Source organism: Rattus norvegicus, chromosome 10 (genome assembly GCF_021556685.1).
Source record: "Rattus norvegicus strain SHRSP/BbbUtx chromosome 10, alternate assembly SHRSP_T2T, whole genome shotgun sequence".
NCBI classification, from domain to species: domain Eukaryota; kingdom Metazoa; phylum Chordata; class Mammalia; order Rodentia; family Muridae; genus Rattus; species Rattus norvegicus.
In genome coordinates this window covers 49,567,841-49,590,294 of record NC_141543.1, presented here as the reverse complement: position 1 = coordinate 49,590,294, position 22,454 = coordinate 49,567,841, and the positions used below count along the sequence as shown (strand labels likewise).

Here is a 22,454-nt window from a genome sequence, read left to right as displayed (position 1 = left end):
CCTCAACTCCTTTGCATGGCTCCTTCAATCCTGGGCCATCAACTACAACTAAGGCTGCACCTTTACCAATGGCCTTCCATGGCCTCTCACAGTGCCCAGCCTCAGTTGTTCTTCATGACCCTTTCATGCCTTCAAAACCAGTACCACCTGAGTGACTCCACATATTACAAAGTACAACCACAGCACAAGGTACAACCTTGGTTATTTCTGGAACACAGCTTCTTTGTGCTCTCAGAAAACACTTGCCAGAGGATTTCACCTCAGTGATGTTGGTCTCTTCTTAATTACCATTAATTTCTTAGCTCCAGGTAACCAGCATCAGTTGTCCCAGTCGTCCCTTTTATTCTAAAGCCAGAGCCACATGGCCGAAGCCGCTGTGTTCTGCTGCTTGCTGGGGCTGGAACATGGCCCCTCTTATTCTATTACCAGCTTTCTGTTTCCCAACTACCTCATTGCCAAAGATAGGCTGTCCTGGAACTTGGTCTGTAGATTGACCTTGAACTAAGAGATCTGCATGCTTCTGTCTTCTGGGATTAAAGGTGTATACCACCATGCTTTGATCTAGCTGGGTAGGATCTTGCCCCCAAAATCCCTTAATCTGTTATCTCCTAGAACATAGGATTCAGTTCCCCATTTCACTTCCTGGTGCCCCTTTAATACTTGAACCATATATTTTATATTTTTCCTTTCTAAGCTTGCTATACTTGTTCAAAATGTTCTTCATGGGAACAAAGTTTCTGTTGGGCTTTTTTGAGATTTCTTTTGTCAATTCAATTAATATAAATCTCTTTACCTTAGACTCAGGTAGACTCTTCAGACAAGAGCAAAAAGCAGCCACATTCTTCACACCAAAATACCACAGAAACAGTCTCTAGGACACATACTGAAATTCTTTTCCATTGAACCCTCTTGAGCCAGGTCTTCACCGTTCAAATCGATCTCAGCAACAAAATTTTTCACATTCTTACTTGGACAGCCCATTAAGCCCTATTTAAAGCATTCCACTGCTTTCCAAATGCAAAGTCCCCAAATCCACATTCTTCCAGACAAAAGCATGGTCAGGCCTCTCATAGCAATACCCCTGCTACCAACCTGTCTCAGTTAGGGTTTTACTGCTATATGAACAGACACCATGACCAAGGTAACTCTTATGGGACAACATTTAATTGGGGCTGCCTTACAGGTTCAGAGGTTGAGTCCATTATCATCAAGGCAGGAGCACGGCAATGTTCCGGCAGGCGTGGTGCAGGCAGAGCTGAGAGTTCTACATCTTCATCTGAAGGCTGCTGGCAGAATACTGGCTCCCAGGCAGCTAGGACAAGGGTATTAAAGGCCACAGTCACAAGGCCACACCTACTCCAACAAGGCCAAACCTTCCAACAGTGCCATTCCCTGGGTCAAGCATACACAAACCACCACACTTATGACTCGCAAAGAGTAATGGAACTACAATAATGGTCTTTTAAATCTATTTCCTTCTTTGTCCAATTAACATACATGCATCGTTTGGTGCCATTATTAACCTGCTCCAAGTAATGAGCCAGGCCTGGTGGCACTTGCCTTTATTCCTAGTACTCATGGAGGCAGGCAGATCTCTATGAGTCCTATGCCAGTTTGGTCTACAAAGGGTGTTCCAAAGCATCCCAGGCAACAGAGTCTACATCTCAAAACAACAAAATAACCCTACTATAGCTAACAATGAAGGCTTCTGCAGCCACATTCTTCCCTGTGTTACTTCACATTCTGTATTGTATTCATTTATTATTCTTTGACTGTGTGTGCATATGAATGCTTGTATGGTTCCTGTGGAAGTCAAAGGATAGTCTGCAGGCAACTCCTTTTTTTCCCTTCCACTATGTGGGTCCTGGGGATTGAACTCAGGTCCTCAGGCTTGACCATAAGTGCCTCCATCTGCTAAGCCATGTCAACAGCAGACATCCTTGTTATCCCATTTTCAGTAGCTTCCTAGACTCATGCTCCAAGGAATTTTTCAAGCATCTGGAAAAATTCCCTTCAAATATTTTAAATTCTGAAATAAGATCTTTTTGTCCTTATAAGAAACTATTCTCTGGACAATTTATAATGTGACCACATTTTATATTTCCTATTGCACACAACTATTCTTTCTTTTAAATTTGTGCATGTATTTAAGATGTCTTCAGTTGTCATCTGGGAGTCAAAAGCAAGGTGTCACCAGGGATAATAGGGCTACTTCTAGGGAGGATGCAGAGGTGGGCTGACTTCTCTGTAATAACGTGGGTAGGGGAAAGCATTCAAGAGCATGTGTTTGGATAGACTGAATCCTGTACACCATATGTTGTCCTCAGACGTACAATCTTGAGTCAGCCTCCCAAATCCTGGGACTGTGCTCAGAAAGCTTGTTTTGGGCAAGTGCATGCCTGTGGCTTATTTACCAATAGAAACCTAATGCTTTCCACAAGTGTCCCAAGTCCTTCAAAAAAGCAGGTTCCTCACTGGCTATGTATTCCCCTCCATGGCAATACTCACACTGGCTGGAAAGCTTTTTAACATGACAAAGACAGAAACCGAACTTGAGGGACACAATTCTCAACCAGAAATCATGACTACAAGACCTATGTGCAGCTGACAAAAGACTTTCTCCATGTTTCCACCTGTCTTCTGGATTAGCCAAGGTGCTTTGGAATTCCGGCTCCACCCTGTCCCAGTATGCTAACAGACACTGCTAGGTCACATGCCTACCTTTAAGAAAAGTGGAAGTTTGATCTCATCTAATTATAATAAGTACAACTGAGAGAAATCTCATTGAAAAAGTATCCAGAAGAGAGACCAACACCAAATCTTTGGCAAAGCATAAGATGATGTTGTGTGGTTAAAGAACATTCTGTTGCAACCTCTACTAAATTATTGATGTGTACTTGTAAACTGTAACTCTCACTACTGTGTTGATGTTATACTGTCTACTAGTTCCAGGGAGTAATGACTGTATCTACCATAGGCATGCCATGTTGTTGGCTGAAGCAGGCTCTATGCTCATATGCAAACACTCTCTCTCTCTCTCTCCCTCTCTCTCTCCCTCTCTCTCACACACACACACACACACACACACACACACACACACACACACACACTTTGGTTACACAGCATATACTCACAGCTAGGTTGGTGCCCAATTTGAAAGCATGAGAAAGAATAATGAAAAGGAACTTATTCCTAGACTATTTCTCCCAGAGGATAAAAATATCATTTCTTCACAAAAGTCTAAATCAAGTCACAAGATGGCTGTGAAAAATATCTTTATTCATGTTTTCCTACCTTAATATTTACTCTTTTAGAAATATTGGTTCACATTAAGAAATCACCATGTTAGAAAAGCACTAACATCTATAATTGGCAGATAGTTGGTTGCAAACGTCATATACAGTTAAATTTTAAAAGATTAAGAAAATACAAATAGGAGCCTTACAAGATGTAAACAGGCTAGGATAAAATTTAATGAGGAAAACCTTAATGAAAATCATTAAAGAACATTACAAAAAGTGCATTTCCGGCATGCCCCTGCATCCAGAGAACGTCTGCTAGTGTGATAAAATCGTATGTGCAAACCTTACCTGTAGCAGTCTGTTGTGCCTGGTGTGTAGCTGTACCCCCTGAATGAAAACATTCCGTCCTGGGGGAATGCCCATGAAGACTCAAAAATAAACCCCTAAGTCTCCCAAAGCCCCCCATATAAGATGCACAGCGCCCATCCCTTCCTAAGCCTATGAAACAGGAAAGGCTGCTGGGAAGGGGAGGCTCTCTGACAAGCTATATGCCTGCTGAGCTTCCTGTAAGCGTCCCACTTTTCCCAGGTCACCTCCACACCGATGAGGGCTTTTCAGTGATGCAGCTGCTGCCATCACACTCCTGCAAGCTCAGTAAACTCACTGGACTCACCAGACGGGAGCGTGAGAGAATTGTTTCTTTGGTCTGTTGTTAGTGCCCCATCGGACTAAGTAGACACCTGTTCATGCCTCAGGACAAGGACAATCGTGTCCTCCAGGGACCTCAGCTGCAGTCCTGGTAGCCACTAGTGTTAGCTGCAGTTCTCAAACTTTGGTTGTGACAAACATCAATGTTCCTCATTCTATGGCGCATTCAACAATTGTTACTTTTTATATTTTTAAGTTGGGGTCTCATCGTGTAGCTCTGCTGGCCTAGAACTCTCTCTCTGAAGACCAGGCTGGACTCAAACTCAGATATCTGAGTGCCTCTGCCTTCTGGGTGTTGGAATTAAAGACACACCCCGCTACACCCCGCTCAGAAATAATCTTAGAACTCTAACACTTTTTAGAGAGTGACAATATCATCTTAATGAATAATTTCCCATATACGGATGTCAATGTTTTATGGATACACATATATTCCACACATGAAAAAAGCTTTACGATCTTTTTAATGTGATGCTGGTGCCAGGTAAGGCATTTAGAGTTTATTGAAATTTCATGGTTCTTTTTATCCACCAAATGGCTTGAAAACACATGAAAGGTTCTGTCTGAGATGCTTTTAAAATGAGTTACAATGAATTTGCTTTACGTTGCAAAAAGCTTGTGTAGAATGTTATATCACCATACAAACAGGAGATTTATAAACATACGAAGCCTTCACTCTCTCCAATAAGGCATGTCCTTAAATCAGTGCCGTTTGCTACATTTCTTATCAAAGGTAAACCTCCCTGCCTTTCAGGCCGTGAGGACAAATTCAGAGATAATGTATTGCAAGCATTCGTGGTTGAGGCCAGAAAGAAAGGACTCATTACAAATGTTAAAACTCCGATAAAACTTAGGGCATGTTCTCCCCAAAGCACTACACACACATATAGGCTGCCAGGCCCCGGTAAAGGAAGAAAAGTGAATCTTAGCACAGGAGACTTGTGCATATAGGACCTCTCACAGTGACATTTTTCCGTATCTGTAACACTCTAGATAGGCTTTCCCACATGTTAACAGCATCCCCTCTCTTATGGATTCTTCAATGTGGAGGTCACCTTCCTGTAAAAGGGTTGTCCATGTACATGACATTTAGGTACTTCCAGCCTGCGAGCCCTCCAGTGTTTGCACTGGGTAAGTCATGCGTGTGTATGTGTGTGCGTGTGCGTGTGTGTGTGTATATATCACTCTGGTTTCTCAGGGGTAGGGATTTCTGATGCACATTATGTCTGTTTGTTATACATACTTATGTGAGTGTATGATTACCTATTTGAGTTCTTGCACATAACCCGAAACTATGAAATATTTTCTACATTCTTTAAAATCTCAGGGCTTTTGTGAGTTTTGTTTTGATTGTCTTTTTGTTTTTTGGTTCAGTTTTTATATTCATGGGGTTCTGTGTTTGCGTGGTTCTCTAGTGGAGACAGATGTCTTCGCCTTACAGAATCAAGTTTTTGTACACACATTAAAGTGCTATGGCTTATCCTACCTGCCTTCTTTGGTATGCAGTAAAGGGTGCCTTTCAGCTGAAGCGTTCCTCACCTAATGACTGCTGAGATCTGACATCTAGGAAAAGGTTTCTCCACACACACACTGCACTCACCTCACACTTCTCAGCTGTGCGAGTGCCGCACAGTGAGTTACCTGCTGTTGGGACTCCCCCACTCCCACCCACAGAGCTTTTCTACTTGAGGACCCCGCCACACATTTGCTGGAAATGTTTCCTCGTCCTTACTTTCCTAAGGCCTCTCAGCAGCGAGCCTTCTCTGGTGTGTACTAGGTTTGACATGTGGCAGGTGAATGCTCTGTAGACTACACTGACAAGACTCTGTGACACACAGGGAAAGGAGACAAATGCCTTGCTGCATTTGTTACATTCACAGGGCTTCTCCCCTATGGGGACTCTTCAGACTTCTGACTGAAGGGCTTCCACAGAGCTACACTCAGGGTTTCTGTCAGTACGGATTCTCCAGTCTTACTGAAGACCGACTGTTCCAGGGCTCAGTCAGAGGGGGTCTCTCGCCTGCAGAGCTTCTCCAATAGCTAACGCCTGACATCTGGCAGAAGCCTTCTGAACATGTCCCACACGGGTAGGTTTCTCGTGTTTTGAGTTCACTAATTAATGAGGAGATCTGACTTAGGACTGACGGAGTCTCTGCAATCTTTACATGCACGACGACCCACACCTCTCACCTCTCTGCGGTACCTGGAGAGGATGAACAGCTCACACTTTTTCTACATTCTCTGTTCACAGGGATTCTGACCTGGGCTTGCGCTAGGATGTCTGTGGAGGGTTGTCTTCTCACAGAAGGCTTCCCCAGAGCTCATGAGTGGGGTTTCTCACCCAAGTGAGTTTTTTGATGTATAGTGAGATAGGACTTGACGCTAAATGCTTTGCTGCAGTCTTTGCACTCAAAGGGTTTCTCACCCGTGTGAATTTTCTCATGCGTGGAGAGATTTGACTTCTGGTTGAAACGTTTCCCACAGACATTGCACTCATATGGTTTCTCGCCTGTGTGAATCCTCTGATGTACAATGAGCCCTGACTTTATACTGAACGTTTTCCTGCACTCTTTACATTCGTAGGGCTTCTCGCCTGTGTGGACTCTCTGGTGTATAGTTAGGTCACACCTTCTTTTAAAGGCATTTCTGCATATGTTACACTCGTAGGGCTTTTCACCGGTGTGGGTTTTCTGATGTACACTGAGATTTGACTTTACGCTGAATAGTTTCTTACATTCTTTACACTCATAGGGCTTCTCCCCAGTGTGAGTTCTGTGGTGTAAGTAGAGATTTTGTGTGTGTTTAAAGGCTTTCCCACATACTTTACACTGGTAGGTTCTCCCACCTCTGTGACGTCGACGAGGCTGGTCGTTGGCTTTTACAGGTGATTCACGGGGCTTTTTACCTGGGTGTGGTCTCCGCTGTACACTCAAAGTGGAGTCTGGGCAAAATGTTTTCACACAATTACTCTCTTTACCTGAGAAGACACTCCGATCAGCCCTCAGTTTCGGCATCTGATGCACACATTTCTCGTCGCCATTACACCCCCGGGGTTTTCCCCAGGCACGCAGAGTGCGCTGAAGGCCTGCTTTTGCACGGGATGCTGGCTCACCGTCGGTACTCATGCCACGTTGGGTTTTTAGGTGTGGTTTTAGATGCTTAGTGTCAGAGAATGACTCCTTACACATGTTACAACCAAAAGTTTCTTCCCTTAGGCGAGTGCCCTCCTGGGCACTAAGAGCCAACTTATCAAAGGCATTTCTCGAGCTGTCTCCCAAAGGAAACACTGTACGTGTCCATACAGTGTTCACATCGAAGGCTTCACCACGCTGAGCACGCTGGACGCGTTGTTGCCCACTTTCAACACTGAGATCCAGACTAAGGGGCGCAGGAGGCCTGCACGGCACCTTAGCTGAATTAGGATGGTCAAGTTCCTTTGTAGCCTGCATCTCACCAGGGAGACACATGTTTTCCCATGTATCAAGCGCCTCAGCTCTCCTTCTAGAAGAGTCCCTATTCTTAATAGCCAGGTGCAAAACATGGTTTGAACTCAGATTAAATATTTCCCCAAACCGGCCCCTCTCCTCAGCTGACGCGCTGCCGGTGATTACCAGGTGGCTCAGATGTCTCTTTCGATTGTCCCATCTGGTCTCCTTCAGGCTCTTCACAGGTTGCAGAGCTGAAATAAAAGTGGCCCCACGTGAACAATACAGAAGCCATTCTGACAGAGTCCTAATGCGAAAGTGAAGCAGAACCCCGCTAGTGATGTAACGTTACAAAATAGGGGCTGGACAGATGGCTCGGAGGCTAAGAGCTCATCTTGCTCTTGCAGAGCTTCTATTGGGGTAAACTTTCATAGCAAATGCTGCACAAACCAGCTGACTTAAAGTAAGTTCTACAACGAAAAAGGTTGAAGGCTAATGGATATTACAATTTCCTCATCAAACAGGAGCCTTTCAACAGAGCCCTGTTCATTTGGCTTCCATGCTTGAGAACACCTGGACGTCTTGCCAAACCTTGGTCTACCCTATTCAAGAGTCTTTGCAGGTGTTCCTTGAATTTCATGGATTCTGGTATCTTGATTATGTTGGAATTCTGCAGGTGAGTGTCTGAAACCTATCTTTTCAATAATGACTTAGAAATACTGTTAACTTGGAATTGCTAATGAAACCCCAACCACTCTGAAGGTTAGAACTCCCATCGGCCTATGAATTATGTACCAAGTTTGTAAGTCTCAAAATTAATCTGAAATTAACTTTAAAACAATTTCTTCAAAACTCTTTGGCCTTAGAACCGCCCTATATTTTTCCATTCATTTGTCCGGCTAAGGAAACCTATTTTTGTGGTTATTAAGCTTTTTACACAACGCAAATTTGTCAGATCACCACTATTGGTCCCACATAGCACACCAAAGTCTCTGAGGACTCAACTAAAAGTGACGAATGCATTAATGACCCCATGAGCAAGTGCTTGAAGTGAAGGATTACGTAAAAACCGAGGGGAAAAGGACGACGGGATTTAGAATAACTGCTTAAGGAAATGCCTAGGGAGAGTGAGCAGAATTTTCTGAGTCTGTGGGATACACAGCGAACACAGGAACACAGGAAAGGAGGGTCCATTTGCCCCTGAGAGCTTCCCTTGGCCATGACACAATGAGCATCTGGTTACGAAGTTGGTGTCAAGACTGGAGATGTCAGAACTGAATACGAAGAACTTCACCCACCCACCGTCTGATGAGAACTCACGATGGGCCGTAGCCCAGGGTGCACTCACTGACCTTCGAGGCTCGGGTCTGCGGCACCGTCTTCCTTCCATGGTTCAGCTCCTTGCTCCAACTTCAGGATCAGCTCAGGTTTGGCATCACATTGATCTATTAATAGGAAATATTCTGTCTCAGTTACAAAATACTGAGTTTCAGACTCTCAGCAAAGAAAGGGCCAACATGATTACTACATGAGAACATGGTGTTTATAATCAATGCAGACATTAAAATAAAAGAAATACACAGAGGATAAAAGCATTATTCTGACTGGCCACCTGGATCAAGAAAAAAAAAAGCAAGTGAAAAATTTAAAAATACATTGAATTAACAAAAATCTAAACTTCCTCAGCCGTAGGAGTTGGCAAGATCAGCAGAAGGGAAGCAGTGCGCTCTGAACCACCCCTCCTCCCAACGCCCCCCAAAAGAACCTTATACCAGGAAGCAGAAGAAAGTGAGAGCTAAGGAGTAAACAATGGATAACGATTTATTACAAACAAGATAGCAAGAGAGCAATAATAAGAGTTCTTTTTCTTTTGTGCTGAAACTCTTTTGGTTTCTTGGATTCAGTTCCAGTCTCAGCTACTCTATTCTTGGTATTACCAGATCACCTTATGCCACTAAAACTAGGTAAGAAGAGATGACTGGAGAGAAGCCTTCTCTTGGAACAACACCAGGGACACAGCACAGAAGGGAATCTCTTAGCCAGCTCTCCAAGTGAGCAGACCTGGCGGCTTGGTATATAAGCAGGAAGCCATGTTGAGAATGAAGTAATGTCTGTGACAGTCAAAGCACCTGTCAGGCCACAAGGAAGTGCTCCCCTTCTGTTCCCTAGGAGAGCATGACTGCAGAGTCACCTAGAAGTCACTGAAGCCCATGAGAGCAAAAGTCAGAAGCTTTGCAACTGTGCTGGCAGGGACTGCACCATCAGGGGAGACAGCCAACAGCTGGAGTGTCCTCCAAGTGCCCTGGGAATGTTTAGAGCAGCTGGTAGTGCCTTAAGAGGAGTTAGAGCTGCTGTCAACTGGGGGTCCTTTTACTCAAGGCAACCAGGGCAGCAAGTCAGACTATGTAATTCATGGTCTTTGCTTTTTTTTTTTTTCTTTTTTCTTTTTTTCGGAGCTGGGGACTGAACCCAGGGCCTTTCGCTTGCTAGGCAAGCGCTCTACCACTGAGCTAAATCCCCAACCCACGGTCTTTGCTTCTTATAGGGGACACACACACACACACACACACACACACACACACACACACACACACACGATGTTGGAAGGAGGTTACCATTAACATAATAGTCCTTAACAGAGATTTTTCCGCCTTTGTAACACTTAACAACCTAATATCTGCCCAGTTTAACAAGGAAAGTCTGGTTCCCCACATCTGTGTCAACACTACAGAAAGGGACTGTTCAAAGTAATCAATTCCAGTGATATCTGGAATAGCTGCAAATTTTAATTAAAAGAATAAAGGGCTGGGTGTGGTGGTACATGCCTTTAATCCTAGCACATTGGACGCAGAGGAAGGTGGATTTCTGGGTTTAAGACCAGCCTGTTCTACAGAGCAAATTCTAAGACAGCTGGAACTACATAGAGAAACCCTGTCTTGAAAACAAAACCAAAAACTAACCAAACAACTAACCAACCAACAAAAAAGAACAGACAAGCAAAACCTAACTTCAAAATATACTTGGAAGAGACAGGTACCAAAGCACTTTGCACAGGAAGTGCAGCTTGCACAGGAAGTGCAGCTTGCACAGGCAGAAAGAGAATGCAGAGATCACCACAGCATAACAGAGGGACCAACAGCAAATGCACGGGTTCCAGCCAGCCGAACCTCACAGGAGGCAAGAAGAACAAACGTTTAGAAGGAAGATGTCAACATCTGTGAAGCTAGGCGGAAACTGGGTAGCCTTGTGATGGAGAGAGGTGGTAGCCTGCCCCTTACCATCTATGGAGTGATGGAGAGAGGTGGTAAGCCGGCCCCTTACCATATATAGAAGCCAAGTAAAAATCCCAGGGTAGACTTTGAAATTATAAAAGCAACACTAGAAAACACAGGGGGAACACAAAAGGATATGCATGTAGGTAAAGGTCAACTTTTAAAGCCTGACACCAGAAGCACACTTAACACAAGCAAGCACTGAAACCAGGATTATTTAATATAAAAATTTTGAACTTTAGTTCAGAAAAGCTAGCAGCTCAGAGAGTTAAAAGGAAAGCACACAAAAGGAGGAAGTGTTTACAAATTCCGCCCTGATGACGGACTGCCTTCCAGTGTATATAATGTGCTGGCATCAAAGGGGACAAGCTGATGGATTCTGGGCAAACGACCACAACTGATACGTCTCTGAAGACACAAGGATGTGAACGTCCCTAACCATCGCAGAATTTCAAGTCTCTCATCGGGCTCTCACGGTACCATGACTACAATGACTATCGAACACACTTTAACATCACTGACGCTAGAGAAGACACCGAGAAGGAAAGGTCTGTTGTTGGAAATGCCATTAACAGGTACTGAAAAGCAGCATGGTGCTTCCTAAAGTCCTGGAAAGTGAACTGCACGCAGCACAGCAGAAACCTTGGAACACATGGTGTTGGAATACAACCCTGGAGACCCCCAAGCGCTCTGGAGAGAACCCCGTGCAGTTACTGCAGCATCGCGAACAGAGGGCGTGACACCGATCTACCTTAGAGTCGTCTACCCTCAGAAGACCCGATAAGAAAATGTGCTAAACACGGAGAGGGTGACCTCGTCCAGTTATGGAAAAGGCCCCGAATTTTCTCCCAGAGGACCACTGAAAGACACGCATTGAGTGAGGGAGATCAAAACAGAAGCAGCAAACACCACGTGGTCACAGTCGGTGGTTAGAAGCTGATGTTAGCTCGAAACATAAAGAAAGAACATCCAGCTCTGGGAGCCTAGGCACGGTGTGAGGGAAGGAGGGAGCATGGCTGACAGATGCAGGGGCTCGGCTGGATGGAAACACAAGTCCCACTGCCTCACAGCACACAAATCTAACTACAGTTGACGACAACTACTTGAAAGTAAGAGGGAGAGTTTTAGGGGCTTGAGAGGTAGCTCAGTGGGGTAAGAGCACTTGTTCTTCTTGCAAAGAACTTGGATCTGGTTCCCAGTACATAAATGGCAGGCTACAACTGTCCTTAACTCCAGTTCCAGAGGATCTGACGCCATCTTCTGATCTCTTTGGGAACCAGGCACAGAACACACGCATACGATAAGGCAAAATACTCATGTACGTTAAATAAGTAAGTTCAAAGAGAGTAAGAGGGAAGGTTTTAAATGTTCCCAACAGATGGAAATGGCCTATCTAAGTTCATAGACTTCTAAGACACACATCATCATGTATATTGCACAAACATTGACACGACGACTTTCATTATAAATATGGAGTTACTAGGCGTCAGTGAAAGCTTGGAGGTAGAGTGCTTGCTTAGAATGCGCAAGGTTCTGGGTTTGGGTGCTAGCACAGAGAGAAAACAAAACCAACAACCACCGCCCACTGATGGAAGGGGCTCCTGTATTCACCAAAAAGGGACAAGCTTCGAATAGCACGACTGGGACTGTCACTCACTCAAGGACAGCAGGCTGCTGTAGGTCTCCAGCATCACCTCCCTGTAGAGCTTCCTCTGAGCGTCATCCAGGTCCTGCCACTCGTCCCAGGTGAAGTCCACAGACACATCCTCAAATGACACCAAGCCCTGTAATGAGAAGACTTTCCTCAACCCAAGCCCTCAGCCTCAGGTCTGAGACAGGAATATGTGAGGCCCTCCCTTTCACAGGCTCTTCTTACATGAAATTCTCTATTCAGGAAGGACCCACCCCCCAAAAAAACACCAAACCAAACCCCCAAAACTACAAGATGCTCTGTATACTCCCTAGCTTGGTGACGAGGGACTCAGGTAGTAAATACACATTATTATTATTCCTTTGGTTTTCTATTTAAACACAGGCCTCAACTCCAAAACTGTTATTCACGATCTACTTCCAAATTCACGTTCATAGGTAGCCTTATACATCCTTCCTAAAACCGGAAGGGTTGCTAGTATCCGAAAGGAAATACGCGTCACGGTGTCCTATAATGGAGGGTAAGTTGGCCGAGTGTGCTGATGTACACCTTTAATCCACGCATGTGAGAGGCGGAGGTGGGGATCTCTGAGTCTGAGGCAAGCTTGGTCTATGTAGGGAGTAAACTGAAACCAGGTAGAATGACAATCGCTGCGGTGGGCAGGAGTTACGATGATCTTCGGCATGCTTGTTTCTGGCATCAAATGTGCAGATGCCTAAGGGGCAACTGGACAAACAGGAGCTTACAACAAGCTGCTAGTTACAGAGAACATAAAGAATGAGAAATTTCAGAAGCAGCTAACGTCATCAAACTGAGTTTAAACGGCTTTAAAGCAACTTAGGACACTAAAACAAAACAAACGAATGAACAAACAAAACAACAAAGGACGGAGAATATACTCGTATTCGGTGACTGAGGGAAAGATGCAGAGGTTGAAAACTGCACAAGATTTTAAAATATATTCTGGGGAAACAAGAAAGTTCAATATTAGATAATTTATTAGTATCCTTCAAGGTGAATTCAGGCATGGCAGCTCTTATCTGTGACCCTAGCACTTGGAAAGTGGAGGCAGGATGATTTCCAGTTCAAGATCATCCCAGGACACATGAGAGACTTTGTTTCAAAACGGAAACATGAACACAAATGAACACACACGAACGAACACACACACACACACACACACACACACACACACACACACATGATCCATGAGAGACTTTGTCTCAAACAGGAACATGAACACATGTACATACACACAGAACTTACATATAGATGTGTGTACAAATATATTTCAGAATAAGCATATATCTGTGGAAAAACTACATAGCCAATCCTTGAGCATAGGAATTCTTTCAATCTTACATGTTCTTACTCAGTGTCTTTAATATTGAGGATAGACTTTAGCCTCACAATTCAGTTATTACATTATTAGGACTATTGAATTTATATTATAAACATGACTGATTCCTTTTTCTGTACAACTGTTACTAGTTTATGGGACATCCTGTGAGTTTTTGGTGCTGGTTTTCTATTCTTGACGTTCTGTTCAAAGTGCTATCAGATGTGAGAATTTCCTGGTGGGGTGTTGAGGGTGACAGGTCTATGACCACACCTCCTGCAAACGAAGAGGATTCATTCCTGCCTCTTCTATCAGTATCCCTTGTATTTCTTTCTCTTGTCCTATTGCATGGGCAGAGACTTCAACCACTACCCAGTGTGAATAGCCTTGTCGTGTCAATGAGTTTAAAGGGAACGTTTCAGCATTTCCCATTTAGTACAACAGTGGCTGGGAGTTTGTCAAAAGCATAGGCATAGGAAGCATAGGCAGAATTGTTTGGAAAGGACTTTAAAAGCGCTGGAATCTGTTACAAGAGTTGACAAATCAGAGAGCATGGAATTAAAAATATTTTGCACAGCAAAGAGAAAATCAGTGAGCCTACAGAATGGGACAAAGTCATTGCCAGTGACGTATTTACCAGGAACAATGCCTACAGAACTCACCAACAGTAAGCAACGCAACTACTAAACGGGCAAGCCAAATGAGCAGATAGTCCTCGAACGACGATGTAGGTATGCCCAACAGGTCCACGAAAAAACGTTCTGTGTCACCAGCTCCCAAGAAAATGCAAACAGATGCTACAGTGGCATCGCAGTTTCACCCATTAAAGCAGTTACCAATTAAAAGTTAATTGTTGTTGAGGATTCCAGAAATTCTTATACATCACTTACACATCTAAATGAATGCAGCCACCGTAGAACCAATATGAAAGTTCCTCAAAATATAAATACCATATGATTCAGATATTCTACTCCTGGGAATGTTCTCAGAGGAGTCTGAGCCAGCCTCTTACAGGGACGCATGCCCCATCATCTGTGACTATTGTGGTGATATTCACTCTAGTCAAAAATGGAAGCAGCCGGAGCGTCCCACAACAGATGAAGAAAATATGATAGATATACACGATGGCATTTTATTCAGTCACCAAGAATGAAACATCTGTTAGGAAAACGGGCGGAACTGGAAGTAGTTAGTAAATTGAAATAAGCCAGAATCAGAAAGACAATCGTCACATTTTCTGTCATATGTGGAATCTGGACCTAGATACATACCACACATACATCTGTATGGGGACAGGAAAGTATACTGGGGACTGAGGGGGAGTGGAGGGAGACAGACGGGGGTGGGTAATGAACACAGGTGACACTAGAGAAGAGAGCCACTGGAGGGGGAAGGAGACCAGGAGGAGGTGGGGCTAGGGAGACCAGGAGGAGGTGGGGCTAGGGAGACAAAGGCGGTCACATGGTAAAACAAGAAGGAAATATAATGTCATGGGCACAGGGGTCACATACTCGTGACCACGTAACTCCAAAGCTGGGGCTGTTGCTTACCAAAACAGCACCACATCTTACATCCTAAGAAATGCAGAAAGCAGACTCCAGTCAAAGGATGGTTCTGCTCTACAGAAGGTACCACAAATCCCGAGGCTGGACCGGTGAGCATCAACGACACACGGTAAGTGGTAACTCCATACACGTATGGAGTGATATTAAATCCATATACAGAGTGGGTAAGCATTGAGGAGTTACAAGCTAGAATTATTTTTTTTTTTGTAAGAAAAAAGGCCTTTAAAAGGTGTTTCTTATAAAATGGCTGGACTCAGCATCCGGGAAGCAAAGGATGACACACAGCCCTCGCTCTTCACAGTCACTGCCCTTTACAACCATGCACTCAAACACCACAAACTGAAATTCTCACTGAAAGTGGTTGTCTGGCCAGGGCAGAGGCAGACAACCTCTTCCTCTGTTGGGTAAGAATGATTTACACAGCATTTACAATGCATTGAGCACTGAAGAGAATTTAGAAATGTACGCAGTAAGGAGCTCTCTCTGGGAGCATGAATCTTTCCTCTCCTTTGGGCCTTGTGGATAGTTTCTTATGGTGGCAGGCACTTGTGGGGACAGGCTAGGACCAGGCACTACCAGCTCGAACTGATACTTGCTAAGAGGAGATGAAGAGCAGTCAAGGCTGGTCAATAACATCTATGTGATTGAACCTCAAGAAAGACTAAAAGAGTATTGGGTAGGAGAATCATTGCTTGCTAACTTGTTGTGGCCATTGTTGGGTACCGTTGTCTGACAAAGAGCTCAAAACACAGGCCACTGACAGGAGACAGCGGGAGTTTCTGCAAGCTGACACTTGGACCTCACTGATTACAGTGAAACCTTCCCTAGGCATAAATTCTAACCATGAGCACATTTCTGAATTCTCTAATTTTTTTCTAGGCACTATAACACCTGCAGATGAGTTGAGGAATCTCAAAACTTGTAGGTAATGACCAACACTTTTCTTGGGTGAAAGCTGAGCATTTTAAACCAGGAAGCAACAGTGGAGGCCTACGGCACGGCCATTAGTGGGCGAAAGGAAACAAACAACATGTTCACTCGCTCACAGTCGCTGCAGCCACCGAGGCTGCGACTCATTTGGTTCTGTGTCTTTGTTTTGTTTATTTAGCAACTTTTCCTGAAAATGTCTCAAAAGTGGTGTGAGGGAGATGGCTCCGTGGACATATGAACGGTCTGTCAAGCCAAGCCTGTCAGGTGGAAAAATTGACTCTCGCAAGCTGCTTTCTGATCTATACATATTCTCATTCTCTCTCTCTCTCTCTCTCTCTCTCTCTCTCTCTCTCTCTCTCTCTCTCTCTCTCTCTCTCTCTCCCTCTCTCTCCTGAACTTACCTCAGGTCAAAAGGAACAACACTGTCTAGGCTGAAGTCAGACCCACAGGCTCAACAGAACCTGAACTGTGGCTGTTGGAACAAGACTGCCCTTCTGCAGCTAAGACATCCAGGCCAGGAGACCGCGAGGTCACTTGGAAAGAAACCAAAGTGTCCCCAATCCCAGGGCTCCATGTACATCTTTACTCGGTCCAGGATTTACAGTGGTATGCCAACATTCCTGTTCCTTAGACACCTCGGGCCTCAATCTTCCAACCATGCTCCTTCCAGGCTGCCGGCCACGAACCCAAACCACTGTGTAGGTTGGTATGGGGACGAGTGTGTGGAATGCTCCTCATTTTTACCTGCTGATTCCCACACGCTGGCTTCTGCCTCTGAGGAAAATATCCGTCACTGTACTGACCCCAATTCCATGCACATACAGCTGTGTGGAGAGCTCTGCTCCTACCCTGTGGGGATAGCAATCTAGCCGGCTCTGCATCTTGTGTCTTTACCGGGCCAACACCCATATTCTATATCAGGGTAGAAGCTTCAGGAAGGTAGAGACCAGGGCAAAACCTGTGAATTCAAGAGTCTGGGCCCAAGCCATGCTTGCTGTCTGTTAGCAGTGTGGCTGACCAGCACTCAGGCATCACCACTGAGTGAGACCCTTCCAGGCTGGCGGGGATAGAGTTCCACTGTCGCTGGCTCAAGGATGAATATCAAACAAAGCCAGAAGGATTGCAGCTCATAACGTTAGACCTCAGGGAGCAAAGGACAGCGAGGGAAGAAGAAAGCCCAGAAAAAATAAATCCTTCTTGTGTAGGGTAAAAGCCATCTGGTTTGCTGTTATGAATACCAGGTACAGGGAAAGAATGGAGGATGAGATTTCATTTGGCAAGGGGAGCTTGGGATGCTTTTGCATATCAACATGGGAGTCCAACTTATGCTCTGAAAGCCGGACAAAAGAGACAAGCGTCATGGAGATAGTTAAGGACATCAAACCACAGAGGCCTGAAGCACAAAAGTCTGAAGGGACAGAAAGCAGAACCCAAGGATGGTCATATGTTGAGTATTAGCGGGGTCATGACAGAAACTGAAAGGGCCCTTGAGGATAAAATGCATGCTTTGTAAGACCAGAGTCCTGACCCCCAGAACCCACATTAAAGCCAGGCAGGTATAGTGGCAGCCTATAACCCCAATACCTGGGAGGCAGAGACTAAGGATCCTCAGGGTAAGCCGGCAGGCTAGACCAGCCAGAACTGTGAGACCCTGCCACATACAGAAAGTAATCAAGGAGGACAGCTAGCATCCTATTAGGCTTCTACATGCACATTTGCCCACGTCTATAAATACTCTCTCTCTCACACACACACACACACACACACACACACATACACACACTACACACACGGCACACACACAGACACACACCACACACATGCACACACACAAACACACACCATACAGACACAGACACAGACACACACAGGCACACACACACGGACATGTACATGCACATGCACACAGAAGTACTTAGGAAAAAAAAAATGAAATGGCAAAATTTCCCCAGATAGTAGTTTCAAATGTGGAAGGAGTTTCAAGTAAGGCAGCTAGAGAATTGTGTTACCATTTAACTATAATTTAACATTCTGTGAAAACACACGTGTCTGAGTACCAGCGAATCGTGACAAGTGTGAACGCTGTGCTCACCGTGGGTTGGGAGTGAAGCACTGCATACCTCAACATGCATGCATGTGTTCATGAAGCCTGCTTAGGTGCCGCAGCCCACGAGAACCGGGCATATTCCCTTCCCGGGGTCAGTTCAAATGACTCTAAAGCCCACATGGTAGGTATATCAACATTATAACCTTACTATGCCTGTGTGTGTTTCTCTTCTGTTCATTTTCCATTCCGATTTCAGTGATCTCGCCAAGCTCTTAAACCGCAATGCAAAACAAAGCCAAGAGCAAAGACACTACTTACCATGACTGTGTCCATCCTCGCTCTCTAAGGCACACGGAGTGCCTTGCAATCGCAGCCGGCAGGGAAAGACGGGCAACAGAAGTGAACAGGCCCTTGCTGGGCCTTGTTGGTGGATTCCAGTATCTCTACATAGTTGCTGAGCCAAAAGCCAGAACACGACAAAGACGCCTCCGGTGAGGGAGCAGTGTCTTACAGGTGAGAGCCACCACCGCGGATCTAATGGGAAGAACGCAATTAATTAGAAATTAAACCTCCAGTTTACCCAGAGGTTAGTCAAAGTAGTTGCTGCTTGCTTAGTAACTGTTACCATGAAGACACACTGCGGTGTTTTAGGAATGGATTTTAATGAACAAGATGTTACTCATGAACAGTATGCAGCCACAGAAATTTCAGAGAACAGGAGTTCCTATTTTCCCGTCAGTGCAGGGGTACTGCACAGGACTCCACCCTCATCACTTGGTTCACATATGTAAGTTTCACGGACAAAATGCCTAGTGCAACCTAAGCCTTTGGCCCAGGGGTGTACCTGTAAGTGAATGTGACCCCTATTTATAGCAGTGCCTTGGAAGTACTGTTTAACGAGAGCCTGCCTGTGGTGTCCACAGACGGTGGAGCTCCCTCCCACAATGCCCCTCCGCTCTGCCTTTTCTTTTCTTTCTTTTCTTTTTTTTTTTTTTTTTTTGGTTCTTTTTTTCGGAGCTGGGGACCGAACCCAGGGCCTTGTGCTTCCTAGGCAAGAGTTCTACCACTGAGCTAAATCCCCAACCCCCACGCTCTGCCTTTTCAAATGAGGTTTCCCATGCTAGCGGGCTATGTGCTACCAGTTCTGTGTCACCAGACCCTGGCCATACATCTAAATTTACTACAGGATCCAGGAATCACAGGAAGTTTGCATGTTGCCACAAGTAATGAAATCACATTGTGCAAAAAAGCACGCTCCATAGCTCGCCATTGTACTATGGTTTTAACTCTGGGCACAACATCATTGCCCATCTCCATCTCGGGGCAGAGCCTGACCAGAAATCCGTAACGATGAAGTAAAACAGTTCTACCCTAGCCGCAGTGGAGCTGTTACATCCTAAAGTAGGAGAGGAGGGGAGTTGAGGAGACCCTATCTGGGATTCCAACCATTACCGCCCATAGCTTGTGAGCTAGAATATGCATGCAGGAAATTAAAAGTTTACTGAATGTGGGGCTCCATGAGGTCACCGTCTATACTGGGATGGGACTTGGTGGTCTGGGGGATGGGGGGTGTCATCCATCCTCTCTGGTTCGCCAGGCTGGACCGTGGCGGAGTCCTTACTTTGGTAATTCCTAAGTGCCCACCTGAGGCGAACGGACATTTGTTCTTCCTGCAGTAAAAAGTCTGTGCTATTACCGAGCACTCTCCACAGAAGCCAAGACACATAAGAGCCTTCCAGATAAGGGAGAGAGGCCAGGAGATGCCCCAGCACAGGTTCACCCCACACGTCAGGCTGCTCTAGGATCTAGGACTGTCACTGCCAGACAACGGGACACTAGACACAGTAGTTGTGGTACCAGGGTCAGGACTAGGAGGAGACAAGATACGACTGAAGACAAGTCTCCTTGCTGCATCAAGGAGGATCGGCTCAGCCACATCGGGACCGAGGGCGACAGAGGCTGTGAACTCAGCCCCGCACAGAGCGCCCTGGATCGCACCATCTGCACACCGCACAGCGACCGCCCCTGCAGGCAGAAACCGGCTGTACTCACCAGAAGGCAGCTGTCTGACTACACATAGATGTCCCGACAGGCTGGCGTAGGGCTGAGAACACAATCCAACCCCCTCGGAAACCGGAAGCAAGATGGCGACGCCGGAAATAGACAGGAAGTTCCTGGGAGCCGTCCCGATCTGGATCTCAGAGCCAGTGAAACCGTCTTGGGGTCTTACGTGATTTAGGGCATCCCAGTCACTAGGTAGTGACATCGTTGCAATGGAATACATCAAAGCTCTAAAGTGAATGCTTTGTGAAGTTAAACCCAGAAACAACTTCTGTATGCCAAAAGAAAAAAAAAGTTTTTAGCTGGGTGGGCGTGTCGGCGCACACCTTTTAATCCCAGCACTGAGATGGAGTTCCAGGCAGAGACCCTGTTTCAAGGGGTGGGGCGGGGGGAGGAGAAAGAGAGGAGAGAAAGGGACGGGGGACGGGGGGTGTCGGAGAATAAAAGTAAGTAAGTAAGTAAGTAAGTAAGTAAGTAAATAAATAAATAATAAATTCTTGTATGGCTGGAGACATGGCTCAGTGATTAAGGGCACTATTCTTGTAGAACATCCAGGGTTTGATTTCCAGCACTTACATGGCAGCTCACAACCAGCATCCCCTTGGGACTCTATGGGCATTACACATATGTGCACGACCTACAGGCAGGCAAAACACTCACACATAAACACTCACTCATACCTACTTATTAGGTAGCTAGTTAGCTAGATGGGCGTTATCAGGTCTTTTGTGGATTTGCACACGCTAAGTTAAAGAAAACCAAGTACCACAACTACCCTTAGAATTGCAACCACCACATGAAAATAGCACAGACGCAATCGCCCCTCTTCAGAATCTAAAATTCCATGTGAAAGGAAGAAAAAATGGAGGGAATGGTCGCTTGCTGAGGTTCGTTAAGGGAAGGCTGTTTCCTATATCATAACTTTCTTCAAGTTTTCTCACCTTTTTTTTTTTTTAATTCAGAAGAAGAGGACCCGAGCCATACCTTTGGCTCTGGGTAGAAGTATAATATTTTAAACGGCCTCAAAGATTACAAAAGCAAAGACATAGGCTGGGTGATGGTTCACATCTTTAGTTCCAGAACCGAGGAGGTAGAGGCAAGCAGATCTGTGAGTTCCAGGCCAGCCGGGTCTACATTAAAAAAAAAAAAAATCAGGACAACCAAGTCTCAATAGTAAATAAATAAAACACCAAAGTCATACAATTACCCCATTCTTACAAGTTAATCCAAACGAGCTTGTCGACTTCCTTAATAGAAAACTCTTGTGGGGTTGCCCCAGAAACCTCAGTATGATCTTTTTAATGGGATCTCGCTCACTCTCACCCTCAGCAATTCTCCTCCTTATTCTGCAAGTTATCTCCACACAGTGCTTTATTTGATCTCACTAGAGGAGAACAATGCCTGGGGGAGCTGAGGGAGAACCAGAGTGACTGCCTAGGAATACGTTCTGGGTCAAAACCTGTCCTGACTGAATCCAGTTCCACAAGTGCCCTGCCATGTGAGGGACGCTGTTCTAACTGTGGGCCTGGTGAGCATCATGATATTGGGACAGTGCAAGGAAACGTTCTGCCATTAGAAAAATGTAGGGTTGGGGGTGGAGTTATGTGCCATTGGTAAAGGCACACAGCTGACAGCAGAGACCCCAAATTCTGATCCTAGCACCCACACCAGGGAGCTCACCACCCCTGCAACTCACGTCCCAGTGGACCCAACACCCTCTTCTGGACTCTGTGGACACCTTCAGTCACACTTATACACCCCCCCAACACACACATACGTTTTAAAAATTAAATGGGAGCTTACCACTTTACAAAACTGTGCTAACTACTGGCGAGTCTATAGGTTGCCCAAGGCTTAGGATTTGGAGACGACGATTACCATCCTTCTGATGACAGGACAGGTAAGCAGCAAGAAAATACTAAATTCTTTCACTATTCTGAGAAACTGTCATAGGATTTTATTTTGAGACAAGATATGACATTGAAGTTTTCATTAACATGTAGCATGCAAACAAAATAACTGTGCTTTCCATCCATGAAAAGCTCAGTGAATTATTGCATACTGAACACATTTGTGTAATAGTGAAGAACAAAATAGCCTCTCTCATGCTCTCAGTAACTATGGCCTTACCTATTCTAAAAGGTATCCAAGACCTTTTGTTGTTCTTGTTTTTAAGACATATTTTATGTGCACGAGTGTTTTGCCTGTCTGTCT

At 45.1% G+C, this 22,454-nt stretch overlaps 1 protein-coding gene across 2 annotated transcripts; it reads right to left on the bottom strand.

The window, feature by feature from the left end:
- Nucleotides 1–1,142: 1,142 nt before the first annotated feature.
- Nucleotides 1,143–20,325, bottom strand: LOC134480797 (zinc finger protein 717-like). Of its 2 annotated transcripts, XM_087574970.1 has the most exons (6): nt 20,232–20,325; nt 18,498–18,713; nt 12,305–12,431; nt 8,728–8,820; nt 7,562–7,629; nt 1,143–1,312 (listed from the first exon to the last, which is right to left on the bottom strand). In XM_087574970.1, exons 2-6 carry the CDS (start codon nt 18,510–18,512, stop codon nt 1,265–1,267), a joined length of 351 nt encoding a protein of 116 aa, XP_087431096.1. In that variant the 5' UTR covers nt 18,513–18,713; nt 20,232–20,325; the 3' UTR covers nt 1,143–1,264. The 2 variants fall into 2 exon arrangements, with proteins under 2 accessions (XP_087431096.1, XP_087431095.1); XM_087574969.1 differs by lacking the exon at nt 1,143–1,312 and having other exon boundaries at nt 3,259–7,629.
- Between the last annotated feature and the right edge of the window lie 2,129 nt (nt 20,326–22,454).